General features: G+C 40.9%; 1 protein-coding gene across 5 annotated transcripts in view; it reads left to right on the plus strand.

The window, feature by feature from the left end:
* The window catches only part of NDUFAF7 (NADH:ubiquinone oxidoreductase complex assembly factor 7), a 268,244-nt gene extending 250,152 nt beyond the window's left edge, over positions 1-18,092 (plus strand). For 4 of the 5 annotated variants that reach the window (XM_033935902.1, XM_033935906.1, XM_033935901.1 and 1 more), the window contains 2 exons: positions 4,935-5,108; positions 17,383-17,721. In XM_033935902.1, coding sequence (XP_033791793.1) covers positions 4,935-5,108; positions 17,383-17,598 — 390 coding nt within the window. In that variant the 3' untranslated portion in view covers positions 17,599-17,721. Of the gene's footprint in view, positions 1-4,934; positions 5,109-17,382; positions 17,722-17,971 lie in introns of those variants that run through there. The other variant, XM_033935905.1, reaches the window with a different exon arrangement.
* The last annotated feature ends 1,296 nt before the right edge of the window (positions 18,093-19,388 follow it).

Genomic DNA, 19,388 nt, shown 5'->3' on the forward strand with positions numbered 1-19,388 from the left:
AAGAGGGGATTAGCTTCTGGCTCTCACTGTTTAAAATCCACTGCACTGACCACTAAACTGCCCTCTGCTCTGCAGGAACATCTGTTTAGCCATTTTTGTACAAATAATGTCAGGCACATATTTTTGTCCCTGCTTTTTAGGCATTCATATTTTGGACGTTTCATTTTGGAAAATAGCTGTTCATTTTTGGACGTTTTCAGCGCACAAATGACTTTTTTTCTGTTAGAAAATGGCTGTGAGATGGACTTTATAATAATAAAAATAACTTTATTTTTGTATACCGCAAATATCACAAGCAGTTCAGAGTGGTTTACAGAGGAAGAAATTGTACACAGACAGCGATGTTACAGAAAATATTTTCAAATTACATTGATAAGTCGAGAGAGGTTAGGTATATCCGGAAGAATATCAGGGATACAAGTATTTCAGAGGTACAACAAGGCAGGAAGGAGTCGGAGAAATTTATCAAAGAGATAGATTTTAATTGATTTCCTAAAGGATTGGTAGGAGGGTGTATTTGAAATGAGGGTGATTAGGCATTTATTCCATTTGCCTGCTTGTAATGACAGTGTTCTATCAAGGAATCTCTTGTAAATACAGCCTTCAGGCAAACAGATGGGCATGTGCGAGTGGTTGGAAATACAAAGTGATGTGACATGTAGATTGGGGATAAGCCTGTTATGGTTTTGAAGCAAAGGCAGGCAAACTTGAAGATGACCCTTGCCTCCAACGGCAACCAGTGAAGTTTTCTGTAGAATGGGCTTACATGATCTGACTTTTTGAGACCATAAATGAGATGGACAGCAGTATTCTGGATGATTCTCAGGCGTTTGATCGTCTTCTTAAAGGATCCCAGGTATATGATATTGTAGTAATCTAAGGTGCTTAAGATTAGAGACTGAACCAGCAAGCGAAAGGAGAGGAAGTCGAAATAGTGTTTGATGGTACAGAGTTTCCAGAGGGTGCTAAAGCATTTTTTAACCTGAGCATTGGTATGGTCTTCAAAAGTCAGGCATCGGTCCAGGATGACTCCAAGGATTTTGATAATAGGTTTGATTGGGTAAATTAGCCCATTTAATTTCAAAGATGTATTCATTACCTTGTGGTTAGGGCTTGCCAGGAAGAGCTTGTTTTTTTCAGGGTTCAATTTTAGTTTGAATTGTGTGTCTATTGCTCTACCTTAGTGAGAACAGATGAGGTGAATTGTTCAGTTTCTTGTGTCAGTGAGGTTATGGGGATGATAATTGTAATGTCATCTGCCTATATGCATGATTTCAGTTTTAAGTCAGATAGCATATGTCCCAATGATGCCATGTAGACGTTGAATAGAGAAGGAGAGAGAGGGGAGCTCTGTGGAACTCCGCTTGGATTGCACCAAGATTGGGAGAAGGTTCCGTCGCTGTGGACCTGGTAGGTGCATTTTTAAAAAAAAAAACCTGTAAACCAGTTTAGTACTTGTCCAGAAATGAATCGAGGCATCTGAGCAGAATGTCATGGTCGACAATGTCAAAGGCACTGCTTAAGTCAAACTGGAGTATCAATGCGCTTTTTCCCAGAGAAAACAGATGGAAGAGGTGATCGTTAGCGACACTAAGACGATTTCCATACTGTAGTTTGTGCGAAATCCTGACTGAGAGTCGTGTAGAATGTTGAACTTCTCTAAATGTTTTATGAGATCAAAGATTAACTAGACCTTCTATTAGTTTAAGGAAAAGAGGTATGTTGGCGATGGGTCTGTAATTGGAAACCAAAGAGACTGGTTCCTTGGAGTTTTGATAGTAGGAGTAGCAAGAATGTGGCCGAGTTCCAACGGGAAGTAGCCAGTGGACAGGCAAAGAGAGACCCAGGTGAAGAGTTCAGCTTTGAATGGGAAGGGGGCTGTTTTCATGATAATCGGAGTGTGACCAAAATTCTACTGGGTTTAGTTGTCCTCTTGTCCTTATCATTTTCTCTTTATGAGTGGTCCTTGGTTTCCTTTTGGGTTGTTTTTTGAACCAGTGTAATTCAAAATTACATAGAAGGTGGTCTGACCAGGGGGTTTTAACCCAAGTTTTACCTTTAAAACTTACACTGGGGGTAGTTGGAGCATTGGAAAGAAATGTGATCAGATCTAAGTGGTGACCTTTCCTGTGAGTTTTAGTCGGAGGTGGTTTGGAAAAGCCTAGAGATGTGAGGAAGGAAAGTAGATCTGCAACATTGGAATTCTCTTCTTGCTCGAGGTGTAGATTGACATCACCGACTAGAAGATTGTAGGCGCAGGTTACCGAGTTTGTAAGGAGGAATTCGTAGAGATCTTCTTTATCTAGGTTCCATTTGTTAGGGGGCATGTAAAATACTGTAATGATCAAATTATCTTTACAGTCCTCTTTGGATATTTTGCAGGTGAGAATTTCCAGGTCATTGGTTAGTTTAGAGTCAAGAATTTGAAACTGAAAATGATCTCGGAGGCTTATTGCTAAACCACCTCCTCTCTTTGAGTTTCTTGATAGAGGAATAATTTAGTAATTTGGAGGTAGTAGATCACCTATGATAGCAGCCTGATCAGAAATTAGCCATGTTTCAGTTAAGAGTAGGATATCTAGGTGGGTTTCTTCTAGCCAGTCTTTGACCAATTGGGCTTTGTTCCTAACCGAACGAATGTTCAAATATGCACCGGAAATAGTGTGATGTTCCGAAGGTGTTGAGGCTCAGCACGTTGTAAGTTTTTTAGGAGTTGTTTTCTTTGTGCGATGGTTTAGAGCAATGGTTCCCAACCCTGTCCTGGAGGACCACCAGGCCAATCGGGTTTTTTAGGCTAGCCCTAATGAATATGCATGAGATAGATTTGCATATAATGGAAGTGACAGGCATGCAAATCTGCTTCATGCATATTCATTAGGGCTAGCCTGAAAACCCGATTGGCCTGGTGGTCCTCCAGGACAGGGTTGGGAACCACTGAGTTAGAGGAGTGGTGGGTGGCATTAACCACAGAGATAGGGAGGGGTCCTGATTCCATGCAGTCATGGAGGACACGAGGGGGGCAAAGTGATTTTTCAGGCCTGGTGATTCTATCCCATGAGAAGTAGGTTGGGATAGGTTCAAATGCTAAGGCTCTTAAGATCCAATTTCTCGTACCAAGCAAGTAGAGAAGGAGGAGGGCAATAAGCTTTCTTGTAGGGTCGGTCATGTTGGCCCTGTGGTTAGGAGGAGGAGTTAGAGAGAAAGGAACTAGAAGCCTGCTGATCGAGGGGAATTGGGGCAGGCTATATTCTGTGAGGATGGGGGGATGGTTGGCTTCCCTACCCCTCACTGAGCTGGTGAGAAAGATGGCCACGCGTTGGGTCAGGGCTAGAAGAAGGTGACAGGGCGTCCCGCTAAAGAAGGTGGAGCTTGTAGTTGGCTGACCCTGCAAGTACTTATTGGAATTAATCAGTTATTGGATTAACCAGACAAGCAAGAACTTAGTATAGCTTACAGTTAGCTGGAGGCAAGCAAATATATAATATGTTATCTAATCATGTCGGTACTTAAGTTGTCCAGACTAACTAGAGACATGCAAACCGATTAGCTGGAGTCATGCAAGTACGTAAAATGTTATTCAGACATGCCAGTATTTAAGTTAGCTAGACATGCATATACTTATCCGCTTGGCCTGTCAAGGCTTCGGGGGAAATCTTGCAGAGCGGGAGGTAGGAGCGCTCGGAGCAGGCCGTCGGCGACAGGCTCCCGCACCTGCTGATGGGCCACGCAGGGCAGGACCTGGTAGCTGGGTGGGAGGTAGTGTGGTGTTGGAAGGCTTCTTTTTTTGCTCACTTAGTTGCTTCACAAAGGCATGCGCCTCTGCCGTGCGCCTTAGCCGGTACGCCGAACGGCAGCGCACCGTTCAGATGCTGCAATTTAAGTGCTCCCAGCCGATTCTGGGGGGTGGAGCATGCTCACATGCCCGGTCCAGCAGGAAGCAGGCGGCTGTGAGCCCTGTAGAGAGTCGGTCTCGGCGTAGGTCGTTGGTTTCGGTTGGGAGCGAGGCTAGGCAGCAGGGCAGCAAAGTTTGAAGATGTCTCCTGCTGCTGCTGCAATTTAAGCGCTCTTGGCTGGGTGTCCCAATTCTGATTGGACTATTGTTTAATATTTAGACTCATTGTATGGTATTGTACTTAGACTTACTGTATTGTATTGTATTTAGACTCATAGTAATGTATTGTATTGAGACTCATTGTACGGTATTGTAAGTAGACTTATTGTATTGTATTAAGACCTTTTGTTATTCGCTGAATGTCCAGCCTTCTTACAATGTAAACCGCCTAGAAGTCGCCTGACTATGGCGGTATAGAAAAAAAAAAAATAAATAAATAAAGTTCTTTCAAGAATGTCCTCTATGTTGAAAGAGAGATTGAGTGGGGTAAATGAGAACAGATGTCAGGAGTGGGGGAATTAATAAAACATGACAGCTGTATTTTAGCCCCAGCACTGCACTAACGGCCTCTTTTACAAAGCCACGCTAGCGGCCTCAAAGCCCATAAAGATTTAAAGGGCTTCGGGGCCGTTGCCGTGCAGCTTTGTAGAAGAGGCAGCAAGTTTCTGTTTGGCAATACATACCAATTCCATTGTTACATCTTGTCATCTACTTATAACTTGTTTGAGAAATGTGTTTTGTGTTCCTTTATCCCTCTTCATTTAGCTGTTTTAATTTAATTTAGACCTAATTTCCCTTTTCAAAGTAAAATTGATCAAGAATTGCAGCTTTCTGAACTTGACACTACCCAAATTTAACATTTTCAAAAGGATGCATTGGTAAAATGGTGACATATATTGTTGGATTAAGGTTGATTGAATTAGAAGAAAGCCCAGAGCCATGCAATTTATATATTTTTTTTATATTCCAGCTAAATATCTAGACAACATTTGTTCTTATGCTTCTGTTAATCTAACATGTAAAGGATGCTGTTCTTTTACAGGGTTTTTGTGATCATAAACTTCATGATGTATTAATAGCCCCAGGAACAGCAGACCTGACTGCAGATGTTGATTTCAGCTTCTTACGAAGAATGACAGAAGGAAAAGTAGCTTCTCTTGGGCCTATTACACAACAGGAATTTTTAAAGAATATGGGCATTGAAGTCAGACTGAAGGTATAAAAGCAAACAGTTATTCCCCTTTCATATTGAATAATGCTAGCCTACTGGTGTTGGGGTGCCAGGACAGGTAAAAACATATACTTTGGCAGGGACAAGATGTACAGAGGTCAGATTGGCGAGGAGGGTGAACTTTCTCCCCTTCCACCAAGATTGGCACAGTTTGGTTTTCTCTTCCACCCCCCTCCATCTCTTTCACATACATGCTCATTTTCTGTGATTCCCCATTTCGTATGATGCTACCGCCCTAGCCCTGATACTTGTTCAGTTCCAATTGCCGTAGGGCAGTACAATAGAAAAGGTTCAGGCCTATGTAATTCTTGCTTTCCTATTCTCATTGTATGCTTCTTTCTTGTTCCTTCTGCTTCCTTAATGCTTTTATTTTCATTTATGTAGCCTTTCATTCATTTTTTTTTCTTTTTTCACAATTTCCCTTCCTTCAGCAAGGACTATCCGGGTAGGAGTGGCTTCTACTCAAATAACTTCCACTGACTGGGTCCAATCCAGGATTTTCAATGAGATTATCCGTAAAGTGCCAGAGCATTCTGGGCAGAGTTTGGGTGGAGCCAGGAGTTACCCAGTTAGCAATAAAATCTACTAACCAGATAAAGTTAGGTCAGAAAAGGTTGTTGCAACCTTACATTCCAATATTTAAACTAGATAAATGGATGTTTTCCTTCAGTTGCCCATTTTATTCTCTGAGCATTTTTCACCTTATCATTCTTTTGATTTTCATTTCTAGATTTTGTTTCTTCTCTTTTTCATTTTTCTTTATCCTACCTAGAGTATACTCTTCCATTCCCTATCTCTCCCTCATCCTTCACATCTTTTCTTCCATCTCTCCTGCAAAATAAGCAACTTCCAAATGTTAGCATGAAAATCTTTAATCTGCCCTGGCAAATATAACAAAAAGATACAACTGAATTTGGGTAACTTTTTTTTTTTTAATCCCAAACCTTGGAAATAGGACAAGACAAGATATTAATGCGTCACTCTCACAAAAGTGACATAGAAACATGACGGCAGATAAAGGCCAAATGGTCCATCCAATCTGCCTATCTCTTCCTCTCTCTAAGAGATCCCATGTGCCTATCCCAGACTTTCTTAAATTCAGACACAGTCTCTGCACCCACCACCTCTTCTGGGAGACTGTTCCACGTATCTACAACCCTTTCTGTAAAAAAGTATTTCCTTAGATTACTCCTGAGCCTATCGCCTCTTAACTTCATAGAAACATAATGGCAGAAAAAGGACAAATGGCCCATCTAGCCTGCCCATCTGCAGTAACTATTATCTCTTTCTCTCTCCGAGAGATCCCACGTGCCTATCCCAGGCCCTTTTGAATTCAGACAGTCTCTTTCTCCACCACCTCTTCTGGGAGACTGTTCTATGCATCTACCACCCTTTCTGTAAAGCACAGTTACTTACCGTAACAGGTGTTATCCAGGGACAGCAGTCAGATATTCTCATTAATGGGCGAAGTCACTGACAGAGCCCCGGTATGGACACCTGAAAAGTGAATCACAACTTTAAGCTTAGAACGTTCACGATTAGCCCGCATTGCGCACGCGCAAGTGCCTTCCCACCCAACATACGCGTGCAGTCCCTCAGATAAGATAAGTCAGCTAAGAAGCCAACCAGGGGAGGTTGGTGGGTTGTGAGAATATCTGCCTGCTGTCCCTGGATAACACCTATTACGGTAAGTAACTGTGCTTTATCCCAGGACATTAACTAAAGAAGGTCTTAAAGCATTTATTAAATATTCAGGCTAGCAGACCTCAGAAGTACCCTACTGTATGTCTATCATCTTCAAAGAACATACAGATCAATTGGCACCCATGGTCGTCATAGGCCTCTATAACATTTTTTTTGGTTTTTCTATATATAAGTATAAATATTTGAAATATCAAAAAGTACTCATCTTTCATCTACGCGGGTGGGGGTAGGCACTCCGACATAGACTATGTTTCGCCCCAGATGGGCTGTATCAAGGAAAATCCCCCTTATATCCAACGGCTCATGCTTCCCGCAATAGATTTTTAACTCAGGAAAAAAATCTATTGCGGGAAGCATGAGCCGTTGGATATAAGGGGGATTTTCCTTGATACAGCCCATCTGGGGCGAAACATAGTCTATGTCGGAGTGCCTACCCCCACCCGCGTAGATGAAAGATGAGTACTTTTTGATATTTCAAATATTTATACTTATATATAGAAAAACAAAAAAAAATGTTATAGAGGCCTATGACGACCATGGGTGCCAATTGATCTGTATGTTCTTTGAAGATGATAGACATACAGTAGGGTACTTCTGAGGTCTGCTAGCCTGAATATTTAATAAATGCTTTAAGACCTTCTTTAATTAATGTTCTAGTGCTTTATATTTAAAGAGGTCTAAAATACTGGAGCCTGATACAGTGGACTTGTATTATCCCAGGACAAGCAGGCAGCATATTCTCACTAATGGGTGACCTCCAAGCTAACTAGAAAGGGATGGCGGGAGAGTTGGCCTTTAAGAAAACAAATTTTGCAAAACTGACTGGCCGAAGTGCCCATCCTGTCTGGAAAAAATTTCCAGACAGTAATGTGTAGTAAAGGTATGAAATAAGGACCAGGTGGCAGCTTTGCAGATTTCCTCAATAGGAGTAGATCTGAGGAAAGCTACAGAAGCCACCATAGCATGGACTTTGTGAGCAGTGACATGACTCTCCAGAGCCATTCTCCAAAAATAGAATGAAAACAAAGACTAAATCAAAATAAACATTAACCAAAATCCAGTGAGATAGCCTCTATTGACTGTGGGGTGTCAGATTGACCACATGAAGAGAAAATCACTTCAACGGGTCTGTCAATTCCTCATTCATCCCCTACAGACAGTATTCTTTATAAATTTTTCATATGCTTTTTTTTGTATATTATTTTTTATAAACTTTCATTTCTAACGTTGTTCATAATAAATTAAGTAATAAGTTAAATATTAAAGGTGACTTAGCTTCTTTCAGTTAGTTGTGTAAGTCATACTGTTTGGATATGCTTTCTCCAGTGTTATACATAGAGCACTCCCCTCTGCCAACGCGTTTCGCCGGTCTTTATCAAGGCATGGGGTTCTGGGGAAAATTCCAAAGCATATAATGAAAACCTATCATTCAACTACAAAATAACACTAAATTACAGAGTTAAAAAACATAACTACGGCACATACCTGATGCATAAAATGTACCTAGTTTACGTATCAACGGCATCCAAAAGATGGCCGCGGCATTTTTTTCCCCACTGAAATAGAGGTTATTCCTGACGTCAGACTGACGTTAGTAACTGAGGTCAACTTGGGCAAGCCAATCAGCTGTTTCATTTAACCCCACTGGAGCCATGGAGTTCAACATGAACATCCATCGAAGTTCTTTTAAATTAAGATTTTTTTCTACATTACCTCCCTCCCACCCTGCTATGATGCAATCCAACACTCGCCACTTTAGATCTTTTAAAGTATGATTGCACAATTTCCAATGATGAACCAATGGAGACGTTTCATTTCGAGTATGGACCCTGGACTTATGTTCTGTCAACCTTACTTTTATGGGTCTTAAAGTACGACCTACATAGAGTTTAGGGCACGGGCACTGAATACAGTAGATAACCTGACTGGAATTACAGTTAGTTAAAAACCTGGAGCGATACACAACCCCTGTACTGGGATGGGTCCACAATTCCCCGGGGATCGTGAAAGGGCACCATTGGCACCGACCACATGGGAGGTGACAACCCTGAATCTTAGGTGTCGGATTTCTAATAATGCTGTGATTCACATGTTCTCCTATATTTTTTTGTCTCTTATAAGAACAAATCAGATAATTTTCCAACAAAGGGTTAGCTAATCTGGCAACATGCCAGTGTTTTTTGATGGTTTGAGAAATTTTGAAAGCCAAAGTAGAATATTGTTGGATAAATGCAATGTTCTCATCAGGAATAGGCAATCCATTCGTCACATCAGGAATAGGCAATCCACTCTTCTCCTGTAGCAGCCATTCACGATGAGCATACTTCGCCCGAATATAGGCTCTTTTAACTACATCGCGCTGATAAAAGCGCTTCTTCATAATTTTGGCTTGCATACGGAATTCTTCTTTGGAGTAGCAAATCCTACGTAGCCGTAAAAATTGGCTGATGGGGAGGCTCCGCCGAAGTCCAATAGGGTGGAAACTGTGAAAGCGAAGCAAGCTATTACGATCAGTGCTTTTCCGATGGAGGGTAAAACACTGGAGAAAGCATATCCAAACAGTATGACTTACACAACTAACTGAAAGAAGCTAAGTCACCTTTAATATTTAACTTATTACTTAATTTATTATGAACAACGTTAGAAATGAAAGTTTATAAAAAATAATATACAAAAAAAAGCATATGACTCTCCAGAGGCAGTCCAGTCTGAGTATAGCAGAATGCGAGATAGGCAGCCAACCAGTTGGATATTGTCCGTTTGGAGACAGGATGACCCAACTTGTTAGGATCAAATGAGATGAAGAGTTGGGGAGATGTTCTATGAGGCTTTGTCCAATCGATGTAGTAGGCCCAAGTATGTTTACAGTCCAAAGTGTGCAGCGCCGTTTCTCCTGGATGAGAATGAGACTTAGGAAAAAAAACTGGAAAAACAATGGACTGATTGAGATGAAAGTCTGTAACTACTTTTGGTAGAAACTTAGGATGCGTGTGTAGAACCACTTTATCATGGTGAAAAACTGTGAAAGGTAGATCTGCGATCAACGCTTGTAGCTCACTGACCCTCCTGGCAGAAGTGAGGGAAATGAGAAAAACTACTTTCCAGGTGAGAAATTTGAGATGAACTGTTGCCATTGGTTCAAATGGTGGTTTCAACAACCTGGAAAGAACTACATTATGGTCTCAGATGATAGGTAGAGGCTTGAGAGGTGGTTTAACATTGAAAAGCCCTTTCATGAATCAGGAGACCAGTGGATGAGCAGTGAGAGGCTTTCCCTCGACTGGCATATGAAAAGCTGTAATAGCACTGAGATGGGCTCTGATAGATGTAATTTAAGATCAGAATCAGAGAAATGAAGGAGATAATCCAGCACCAATTCCAATGACAAGGAAGCTGGATCATGATGATGATGACGGAGACACCAAGAAGAAAACCGAGTCCACTTTTGTTGATAACACTGTTGAGTGGCCGATTTCCTGGAAGCATCAATAATAGTGCGGACAGGCTGAAAGAGATGCAATGTCAGCCCAAGAGATACCAAGCTGTCAGGTGTAATGATTTCAGGTTGGGATGAAGAAGAGCTCCTTGATTCTGTGTAAGCAGAGTAGGAAATATTGGAAGAAGTATGGGTTCCCTGGTGCTGAGTTGAAATAGAAGGGAGAACCAATGTTGTCTGGGCCACCGAGGAGCTATGAATATCATGGTGGCTGACTCCTGCTTGAGTTCTAAAAGAGTTTTCAGGATGAGAGGAGTGGGAGGGAACGCATAGAAGAATAATTGTGTCCAATCCAGAAGAAACGCATCTGCTTCCAAGCGGTGAGAAGAGTAAAGTCTGGAGCAGAAGCGGGGAAGTTTGTGGTTGTGGGGAGCTGCAAATAAGTCCACCTGAGGAGTGTCCCAGTGTGCAAAGATGGACTGAAGAGTTGTCGAGCTGAGTGTTCATTCGTGAGGCTGGAGAATTCTGCTGAGGTTGTCTGCTAAGAAATTCTGTTTGCCCTGTATGTAGATTGTACTCAGAAAAAGATTGTGGTCGCCCAAAGCCAAATCTTTTGAGCCTCTTGACAAAGGAAAAGAGAGCCAGTGCCTCCTTGTTTGTTGATATAGTACATCGCTACTTGATTGTCCATGCGAAGGAGGAGAACTTGGTCGGTCAGGAAATGTTGAAAAGCTTTTAGTGCATAATACATCACTTTGAGCTCCAGCAAATTGATGTGAAATTTGCGTTCTAAGGAAGTCCAATAACCTTGCTTTTGAAGGCCGCTCATGTGCGCTCCCCAGGCATAGGTAGAAGCACCGTCATGAGTACCTGGTGATGCGGAAGAAGATAGAAAAGAAGAGGTCATCCACCAGTGGAGCGACTGCAGAAGAAATGAGGTTACAGAGATATGCAGTGAGAGCAGATCTGTCGCCTGATACCACTGAGAAGCTAGGGCTCACTGAGGAGTGCGAAGATGCAATCTGGCTAGTGGGGTGACATGAACCATGGAGGCCATGTGGCCCAGGAGAACCATCATGCATCTTGCAGAGAGTGTTTACAGCTGAAACATCTGTTGACAGATGAAGTAAGGCAGCTAGGCGATCTGGAGGAAGAAACGCCATCATGAGAGTAGTATCCAGAATAGCCCCAATGAACTGAAGACGTTGAGTTGGTTGGAGGTTGGACTTTGGGAAATTGATTTCGAAGCCCAAGGTTTGAAGGAAAGAAATGGTGTGAATCGTCGCTAGGGTCACCTCCTGAGACAATGAAGCCTTGATCAACCAGTCTTCCAGATAAGGAAACACCTGAAGACCCTGGGATCGGAGGGCTGTTGCCACTACAATCAAGCACTTCATGAAGACTCTGGGAGAATATGCCAGGCTAAACGGAAGAAATTTGTACTGGTAGTGACTACAACTGATTTGAAAGCGAAGGCATCTTCTGGAAGCCGTTTGAATTGGTATATGCATGTAGGCTTCCTTGAGGTCCAGAGAGCATAGCTATTCATTCTGAGCCAATAAGGGATAAAGGAGGGCGAGAGAGAGTATTCGAAACTTCTATTTGACAAGATATTTGTTGAGAGCTCGGAGTTCCAGGATGGGTCGCAGACCTCCTGTTTTTTTGGGGACCAAGAAATATCAGGAGTAAAAGCCTTGGTCGTGTTGAGAGGGAGGAACTTCCTCAATGGCATTAGGGAGGAGGAGATATGGAACCTTCTGGAGTAGAAGAGAGGACTGCATCAGATTTAAAGCAGATTCTTTTGGAGGATGGTCCGGAGGAAGGGTGTGAAAATGATGAATATAACCTTGATGAATGATGTTAAGCACCCAAAGGTCTGATGTAATAATAATAACTTTATTTTTATATACCGCCATACCACAGAAAGTTCTAAGCGGTTTACAAGGGAAGACTGTATCCAGACAGCGACTTTATAGAGAACTTTCAAAATTACATTGCCATGCTAAGTTTAGTCAGATTTATCTGGAAGTGTTTTGGAAGTACATCAGGTTGAAGTGGGGTCAGAGAAATTTGTCAAAGAGATAAGTTTTTTTGACTTTCTAAACGTTTGGTACGAAAGTGCATTTGAGATGAAGTTGGTTAAACATTTGCTCCATTTGCCTGCTTGGAATGATAGTGTTCTATCGAGGTATCTCTTGTAGGTGCAGCCCTTTAGGGATGGAAAAGCGAACAAGTAGGTACTGCGTGTATTAGTTGTGCCTGGGAATTTGAATTGGTGAGACAGATAGGATGGGGATGAACCTGTCATGGTTTTGAAGCAAAGGCAAGCAAACTTAAAAATGACCCTTGCTTCCACAGGCAGCCAGTTTAGTTTTTGGTAATATGGGCTTACATGGTCTGATTTCTTGAGGCCATAAATGAGACTTGAACTTGAAACTTGTGTGTTCGAAAAGAATTGACTGTGTAAGATTGATCTGTACTAGTCTGGCTTGTTTAGTTTTACAATGGGTGTACCGATGTACACTCTTGTGTGACATGTGGATTGTTACTAAAAATCATGTTTTTCATACAGATGGAGGGGGGTGTCAAAAAATAATGGGCCCCAGGTATCACATTTGCTAGGTATGCCACTGTGACAGCTTTGATAAGCTTCAATTGCCCCATGAGTCTCTCGTGGTTGAATCCACTTTGAAGAAATCCTCTGGGGCAAGTGTCTGCATGTCCGTTCCTCCTAGTAAAGAGGGTAGGACAATGGACAAGTTTGGTAGACGTCTGTACCAAAACTCAATGTTGGCAAACAGAGCATCCAATTATACCTTTTTCTTTTCCTGTTAAATGGTATCTTCTTAAACAAATTTCATCGCTTCAGCAATATCTGCCTTCACGTAAAGCCCAAAAATTTCAATCTCTGGTCTCTACCTCTCTGCAACTTCGAAAGTACATGGTGAGATCTGTTTATGATACTTTTGAACTCTCATCTCGAGCAGCAGCTATGTCGGTGGTGATGAGACATCTGGCATGGTTACGTGTTTCTGACCTTGACGTTAACAACCATGACCGTCTGGCTAATGCTCCATGCCTTGGTGATGAGCTCTTTGGTGCCTCCTCTGACACTGCCACAAAAAAGCTGTCCACTCATGAGACCAGATGGGATGTGTTGGTTAAGCCCAAAAAGAAGCCTCCACCTGCTCAGCCTTTTAAGCCTGCTTCCTCTTACCAATGCAGATATACTGCCAAACCTACTTCTCAGGCACCTATCCAGCCTCGTCAACAACAACAACAGCAGGCGGTCTGGGCTTTTTCTGTGTGTGAGCCCCCTTAATGAGAACTCCTATGTGGGCTTAAAGGAGCCCTCCCTTCACTCTACAGCCTTAAGAGAGTTTCTATGGTAGGCTAGCTTAAAGGTCAGATAGGTCAAACTGCAGATGTTACCTCTCAAGATTTCTCAAGGTTTAAAATATATAAAAATATAGTTTGCAAAATCAATTTTATGTTTAAACATATATATCCAATCACACTGGGATCCCTTCACTCATACTCCACATGTCATATTTCAGTCATATTCAATACTTCTTTAGAGCATATTTAAGAACTTTAGGCTTTCTTTTTTACCCCTTGGGTATAGCAGTTCAGACAAAGAACACCAGACCAGGGTTTTAAGCAAGCTGTATGAAATGTTGTTTGTTGAATTGCTGCTCACTGCCGCCCAGAATTGTAGATGTTGCAAGATAATTTTTTTTTTTTTTTTTAATAAATAAGACATTTTTTAAAATGTACATGGTGGGGGCAGTCAAGAGAGACAAGGGGAGATGTTGGTCACTGGCTGGATAGGGGACCAGGAGGGAGAAATGCTGGACTATTTGTGGACATGAGGAGCTGGGAGGAAAAAGTTAAAATGCTGGACCATGTATGGGGGTGGGGTAGAAGGAAAATGCTGGGTACGACAAGGAGCTGGAGGATGCTCCTTGCCTGGTGTTGCTGCCCCGTACCCTGAGGCTCCCGGACACGGATTCGGAGCGCTTCAGCTTGATCCCGGATGGACTGGATTCTGTCACTCTGGGCTGCACTTTGGATCTGGAGCACTCGGCGGTCACCGCTTACTTGCTGGTGCCTGAGAGTGACCCCCTGCAGGCCGCCTGCCTGCCTGGCCGCGCTCTATATGCAGCTGCACGGGGAAAGCACCTGCCGGTTGGAGCTGCATGAGCGGCCACTGCAGATCCAGAACAACTACCTGCTGCATCTGGACTTCAGGGACCACGGCCGGGTGCAGGAGGAGGGCATGGAGGCCTGATTTAGGTGGTTTTTCACCTGGGGAGGCAGGATAGGGCAGCTGGAGCATCGGCAAGTGAAGGAAATCACTCGCGGTATGCTCTGACCACCTCTTCCTGAACTAAAGTCAGGCTTCACTAGTCAGGAGCTGCTTTGGCACGCAGCTCCTGATTAGTGAAGCCCGACTTTAGCACAGGAAGTCCCTGTCAGAGAATACCTTGAATGACTGGGACTGCGAACCGCGAATGACCGGGGAAACACTGTATATATATGGTCTTGCTTAATCCAGCAAAGTACATAAAGAGAATATTATTATACTTATCCTTAATATTAATCTCTAGTGTTTTTTCTGGCCTTGGCTGCATCCATATTCAATTTTTTATCTCTTTGTACCAAACTTTTCATAGGCAAGTTGGGCATAGGCTTTATCTTCCATAAATGCATTACTAACTAAATTACCCAGAATCTTAAGAAAAGTAGGTGTCATATGTATCCTGCATACTATCCATTCTAATACAGCATGCCACAGTGCCCCCTGTCTGCCATTGCCACTACTCAAGTGTTCCACGTAGAAATCTAAGAGTGGATGGAAGAGCAGGGTCAGATTAAATGTGGATAAAACAGAGGTAATGCTTGTAGGGAAACCTGATTTTAAGTGGCCCAAGGAATTGAAAATAATCGATGAGTGAATGAGTTAATGACTGTCTTAGGTGAAAGTTTGGATTATGGCCTTACAATGAATTTACAAATAGCTAAGACAGTACAGGCATGCTTTGCACAAATACATTTGTTGCATCGAGTAAAACCTATGCTGTCACCCTTTGATTTCCGTACAGTTGTTCAAGCGATGGTTTTGTCAAGACCGATTATTATATCTTTACTGTAACCCACTTGTATCCCATGTACTGACAAAATGAATCTTTAATGTAAACCACTTGCATCCCATGTACTGCTTAAATGTATCTTTATTGTAAACCGTTTCTATCCCATGTACTGTCAAATGTATCTATTGTAAACCGCTTCTAACTTCACGGTATAGCGGTATATAAGAAATAAATTATTATTATTATTATTGCAATGCCTTGTACCTTGGAATAACCAAGTCAAAGTGCAAGGGATTGCAAGTTGCTCAAAATGCAGCAGCAAGGTTGATAATGGGAATATCAAAATATTGTATGATCATATTTCACCTTATCTTCAACAAAAGATTAGGTTACTTACTTCTGCTAATCTTTCTTGTAAATATCCTCTGGAAGCTTCACGATAGGGTAACTGTAGGGATACTTGAAACCAATTTCTAGCCCCTCCCTCTGTGGTCATCTCCTGCAAAGTACCCCTGAATATCCAGTGAGTGCCCAAGCCAAGTAGATATCTATTTTCTAATTTTTCAGAAATATGCATTTTATGGATTGCCAAAAACAACCTGAGAATCTAAAGTTACTCAAAAATATATCTCAAATACAAACAACATAAAGAGTAAACTAGTAGAAAGTTAACCTAATGAAGGACGTCATACAGCCGGTTTCAAGAAAAAATTTGATATCTTGAAATTCAGCTTTAATAAAGTAGTGTGGATTTTATACATTGAAGAAGTAGCACGGCCCGTGATGAAACCAAGGTGTGAAACGGTTGAGTAACCATCAGGCTAAAGTTAATTGCTTCTTCCACTCTTTTTAATTCACACATCATATTGAAAATTCAGCTAAAAAGAAAAAATTGGAAAAATACAAATAAAACCAAAGATGAATACACCACCCCAGAAAATACATGAAAGAATTTTTATAGATTGCCTACACACTTTTTTCAGAGTAGAATGGAACAGTTGTTCCAGTATACGAGGGTCATTTCATAAATAATGCACACTATTTTTCTTAATTTACATGTTTTATTTATTTTTTTTTTTCAAGTATTTCTTTACAATCCTTCAATATAGTCTCCCTGTTTTGCAATGACTGAGTCCAACGTCCAGGAAGCTTCATTGTTCCATCCATTTTAGTTCAGTTGCCGAATGGCTTGGGTACCGGCGGAAGAAAGCTCTTCCAGAGATGCAAAATGATGTCCACACATAGGTTGTTTCAACTTTGGAAAAAGGTCAAAGTCTGGTGGTCTCATGTCTGGACTGTAGGGAACATGAAGTAACATCTCCCAGCTGTATTTGTGTAGTTTTTCAATGACATTCTCTGTGTGCGTGCAAGCGTTATCCTGAAGAATGAGTGGTCCAGCCAAGAGCAACTGAGGTTGGGTTTTGTGCATTTTTCTGCTAAAAATCATGATAATACACTGCTGTGACACTTCTTCCATGTGGAACTTTGTGGTGATGATGCCTTCATGATCATAAGCAAAAATCATCATTTGTTTGACTTTTCATTGAGCTCATCCAAATTTTTTTGGTTGTGGAGAAGATGGAGCTCTCCATTCATCATTGAAAAATTACGCAAATACGGGTGGGAGGTGTTACCTTATGCTCCCTACAGTCTAGACTTCGACCTTTTTCTAAAGTTGGAACAACCTATGCGTGGACATCATTTTGCATCTCTGGAAGAGCTTTCTTCTGCTGGTACCTGAGCCATTCGGCAACTTAACAAAATGGTGTCTTGGATGGAATATTGAAGCTTCCCGGACGTTGGGACTCAGTCATTGCAAAGCAAGGAGACTATATTGAAGGATTGTAAAGAAATACTTGAAAAACAATAAAACATGTAAATTTTTTAAAAATAATGTGCATTATTTATAAAATGACTCTCGTACCTGGAAGAATGGAGTAAAGTCCCTGACTAGATAGCCCAAGGTACTGATAGAAAGGATATACTGTATAAAACTCACAACTAATATAGTTTGGGTTTTTTTCAGGTACTAATGGACAATGCAAAAGATCCAGCTATCTGTCGGCAGCTGCTCAATAGCTATGATATGCTAACAAATCCTGGAAAAATGGGATCACGATTTAAATTTTTTGCCATGCTACCACATGTTAGACTTTCAGCCATCAACCAGGAAGTTGCATCTAAAAAATCAAAATCTCTTCAGCTGCCTGTTGCTGGCTTTAGTAAAATAGTGTTTCAGTGACTCTGAAGTTTTATACTGAAGTTCTGCTCAGTCAGAACTGAGTTTCAACTGTATGACCTTTTGAAAAAGATATATTGATATTAAGCTTCTGGTGCCTTGTAAATTGTATAAATAAACAATGAAAGTATATTTTTAACTGTTTCTTCTATTACAAAATTCTTAATGAAGCATTTTGTTTGAATGCAATATAAGACATGCCTGCTGAATCAAATCATCAAACTCAGCATCCTGTTTCCAACAGTGGTCAAGCCAGATCAAAGTACCCAGTTGGATCCCAAAGAATAGATCCATTTCTTGTTGCTTACATCCAATGATAAATCAGTGATATTTCCAAGTCAATTACTTGTTAACATATTTCATTTTTGTTTTTTAGTTCAGTCTTTATTGAGTTTTATATAAAGAACATATAACAAACAGAGGAACAATAAAAATTGCATTACAAACCGATGAGTACAGATCATATGGGAACTATACACGGTAGACCAAAAGTAAGTATACAGTATTTATTCATTATTTCTTTTTATTTTACAGGCGTCACAATTAACATTCTTGTGAAGTTTTTGTATCAGTTACATTGTTTTGCTTTTCCTTGATTATTGTTCATTAAGAGTATTATACCTATTCAGCAACTGTACAATAAAAAGAAATAATAAATACTGTATACCTACTTTTGGCCCACCCTGTATATACTGTCAGCATATCTCATTAAGAAAAATATTCACAGATTTCAATAATGGATCCCAAACATTTTCAAAACAAAGTAAAGATGTTATGTACTGCTATTATTCTTTCATACTTAAGAATATTACATATTAATATATCTATCTATATTTCTGGTGCCCTGGGTATACGAGTCCTGGTAAGTGTGTTAACCCCCTAACCACGAGCTGTGCAGAAGGCATCATCTACAATTTCTTCAGCTTTGCCTCCTTCCTCAGTGGGCTCTCTTCAGTTTTTCCTTCTGCAAACAAGTTGAGAAGATGTCTTTCTAATCTGCTTGGAGTATATTTAATTCAGGTTTTTATCTGAATCTAGAGGCTTTCGGTGCTTAAGTTTCAAATTTCTTTATTTTTGATATACCGTTTATCATACAGGTATCTAAACATTTAACAATAAAATAGAATATAAAAATTTTAAAAATAAGATTAAAAAAAACATAGCTAAACTAAAAAGAGGGAAGCACTTACGCATTGACATACATGATACGAAAGGGAAGCAATGGGGAGAGGAAAATTATTAAATATATCAAAATGGAAAATAAAAAGAAAGGGAAGTACATTTGGGTGGAGGGGGGGTCACTTCAAAAGAAGCGTTTTGATTGTCAAAGAAGTTCTACAAAAGAGGAACAATAGTTGTGGAAATCAGGGTTTGCAAGGTATAAGCGTCTTTAAAAAGGAAAGTTTTGAGTTTGATTTTAAATTTGTCTAAAAAGTTTTCTAAACGAAGTTTGGCAGAAAAGACATTCCACAAGGTGGGAGCTGTAACAGAGAAGATGGATTTGTGAGTAGTGTCGTAGAAGGGTTCTCTTATCGAGGGGATGATGAGTACATTTTGATTACTAGATCGAAGAGTCCTACAAGATGCATACGGAATTAGAAGTTTATCAGTGAAAGCTGGTTGGTGGGAATGTTTTGTTTTGAAAGCAAGTAGTGGTATTGTATAGGTAAGATGATGTGTGATGGGCAGCCAGTGTACTTTACGGAGGAGAGGAGTAACGTGGTCAATTTTTTTTTTGCATGGTAGATTAGTTTCACCGCAGTGTTTTGTATTAATTGGATGCGACAAATTTC

Source organism: Geotrypetes seraphini, chromosome 3, assembly GCF_902459505.1.
Source record: "Geotrypetes seraphini chromosome 3, aGeoSer1.1, whole genome shotgun sequence".
Taxonomy (NCBI): domain Eukaryota; kingdom Metazoa; phylum Chordata; class Amphibia; order Gymnophiona; family Dermophiidae; genus Geotrypetes; species Geotrypetes seraphini.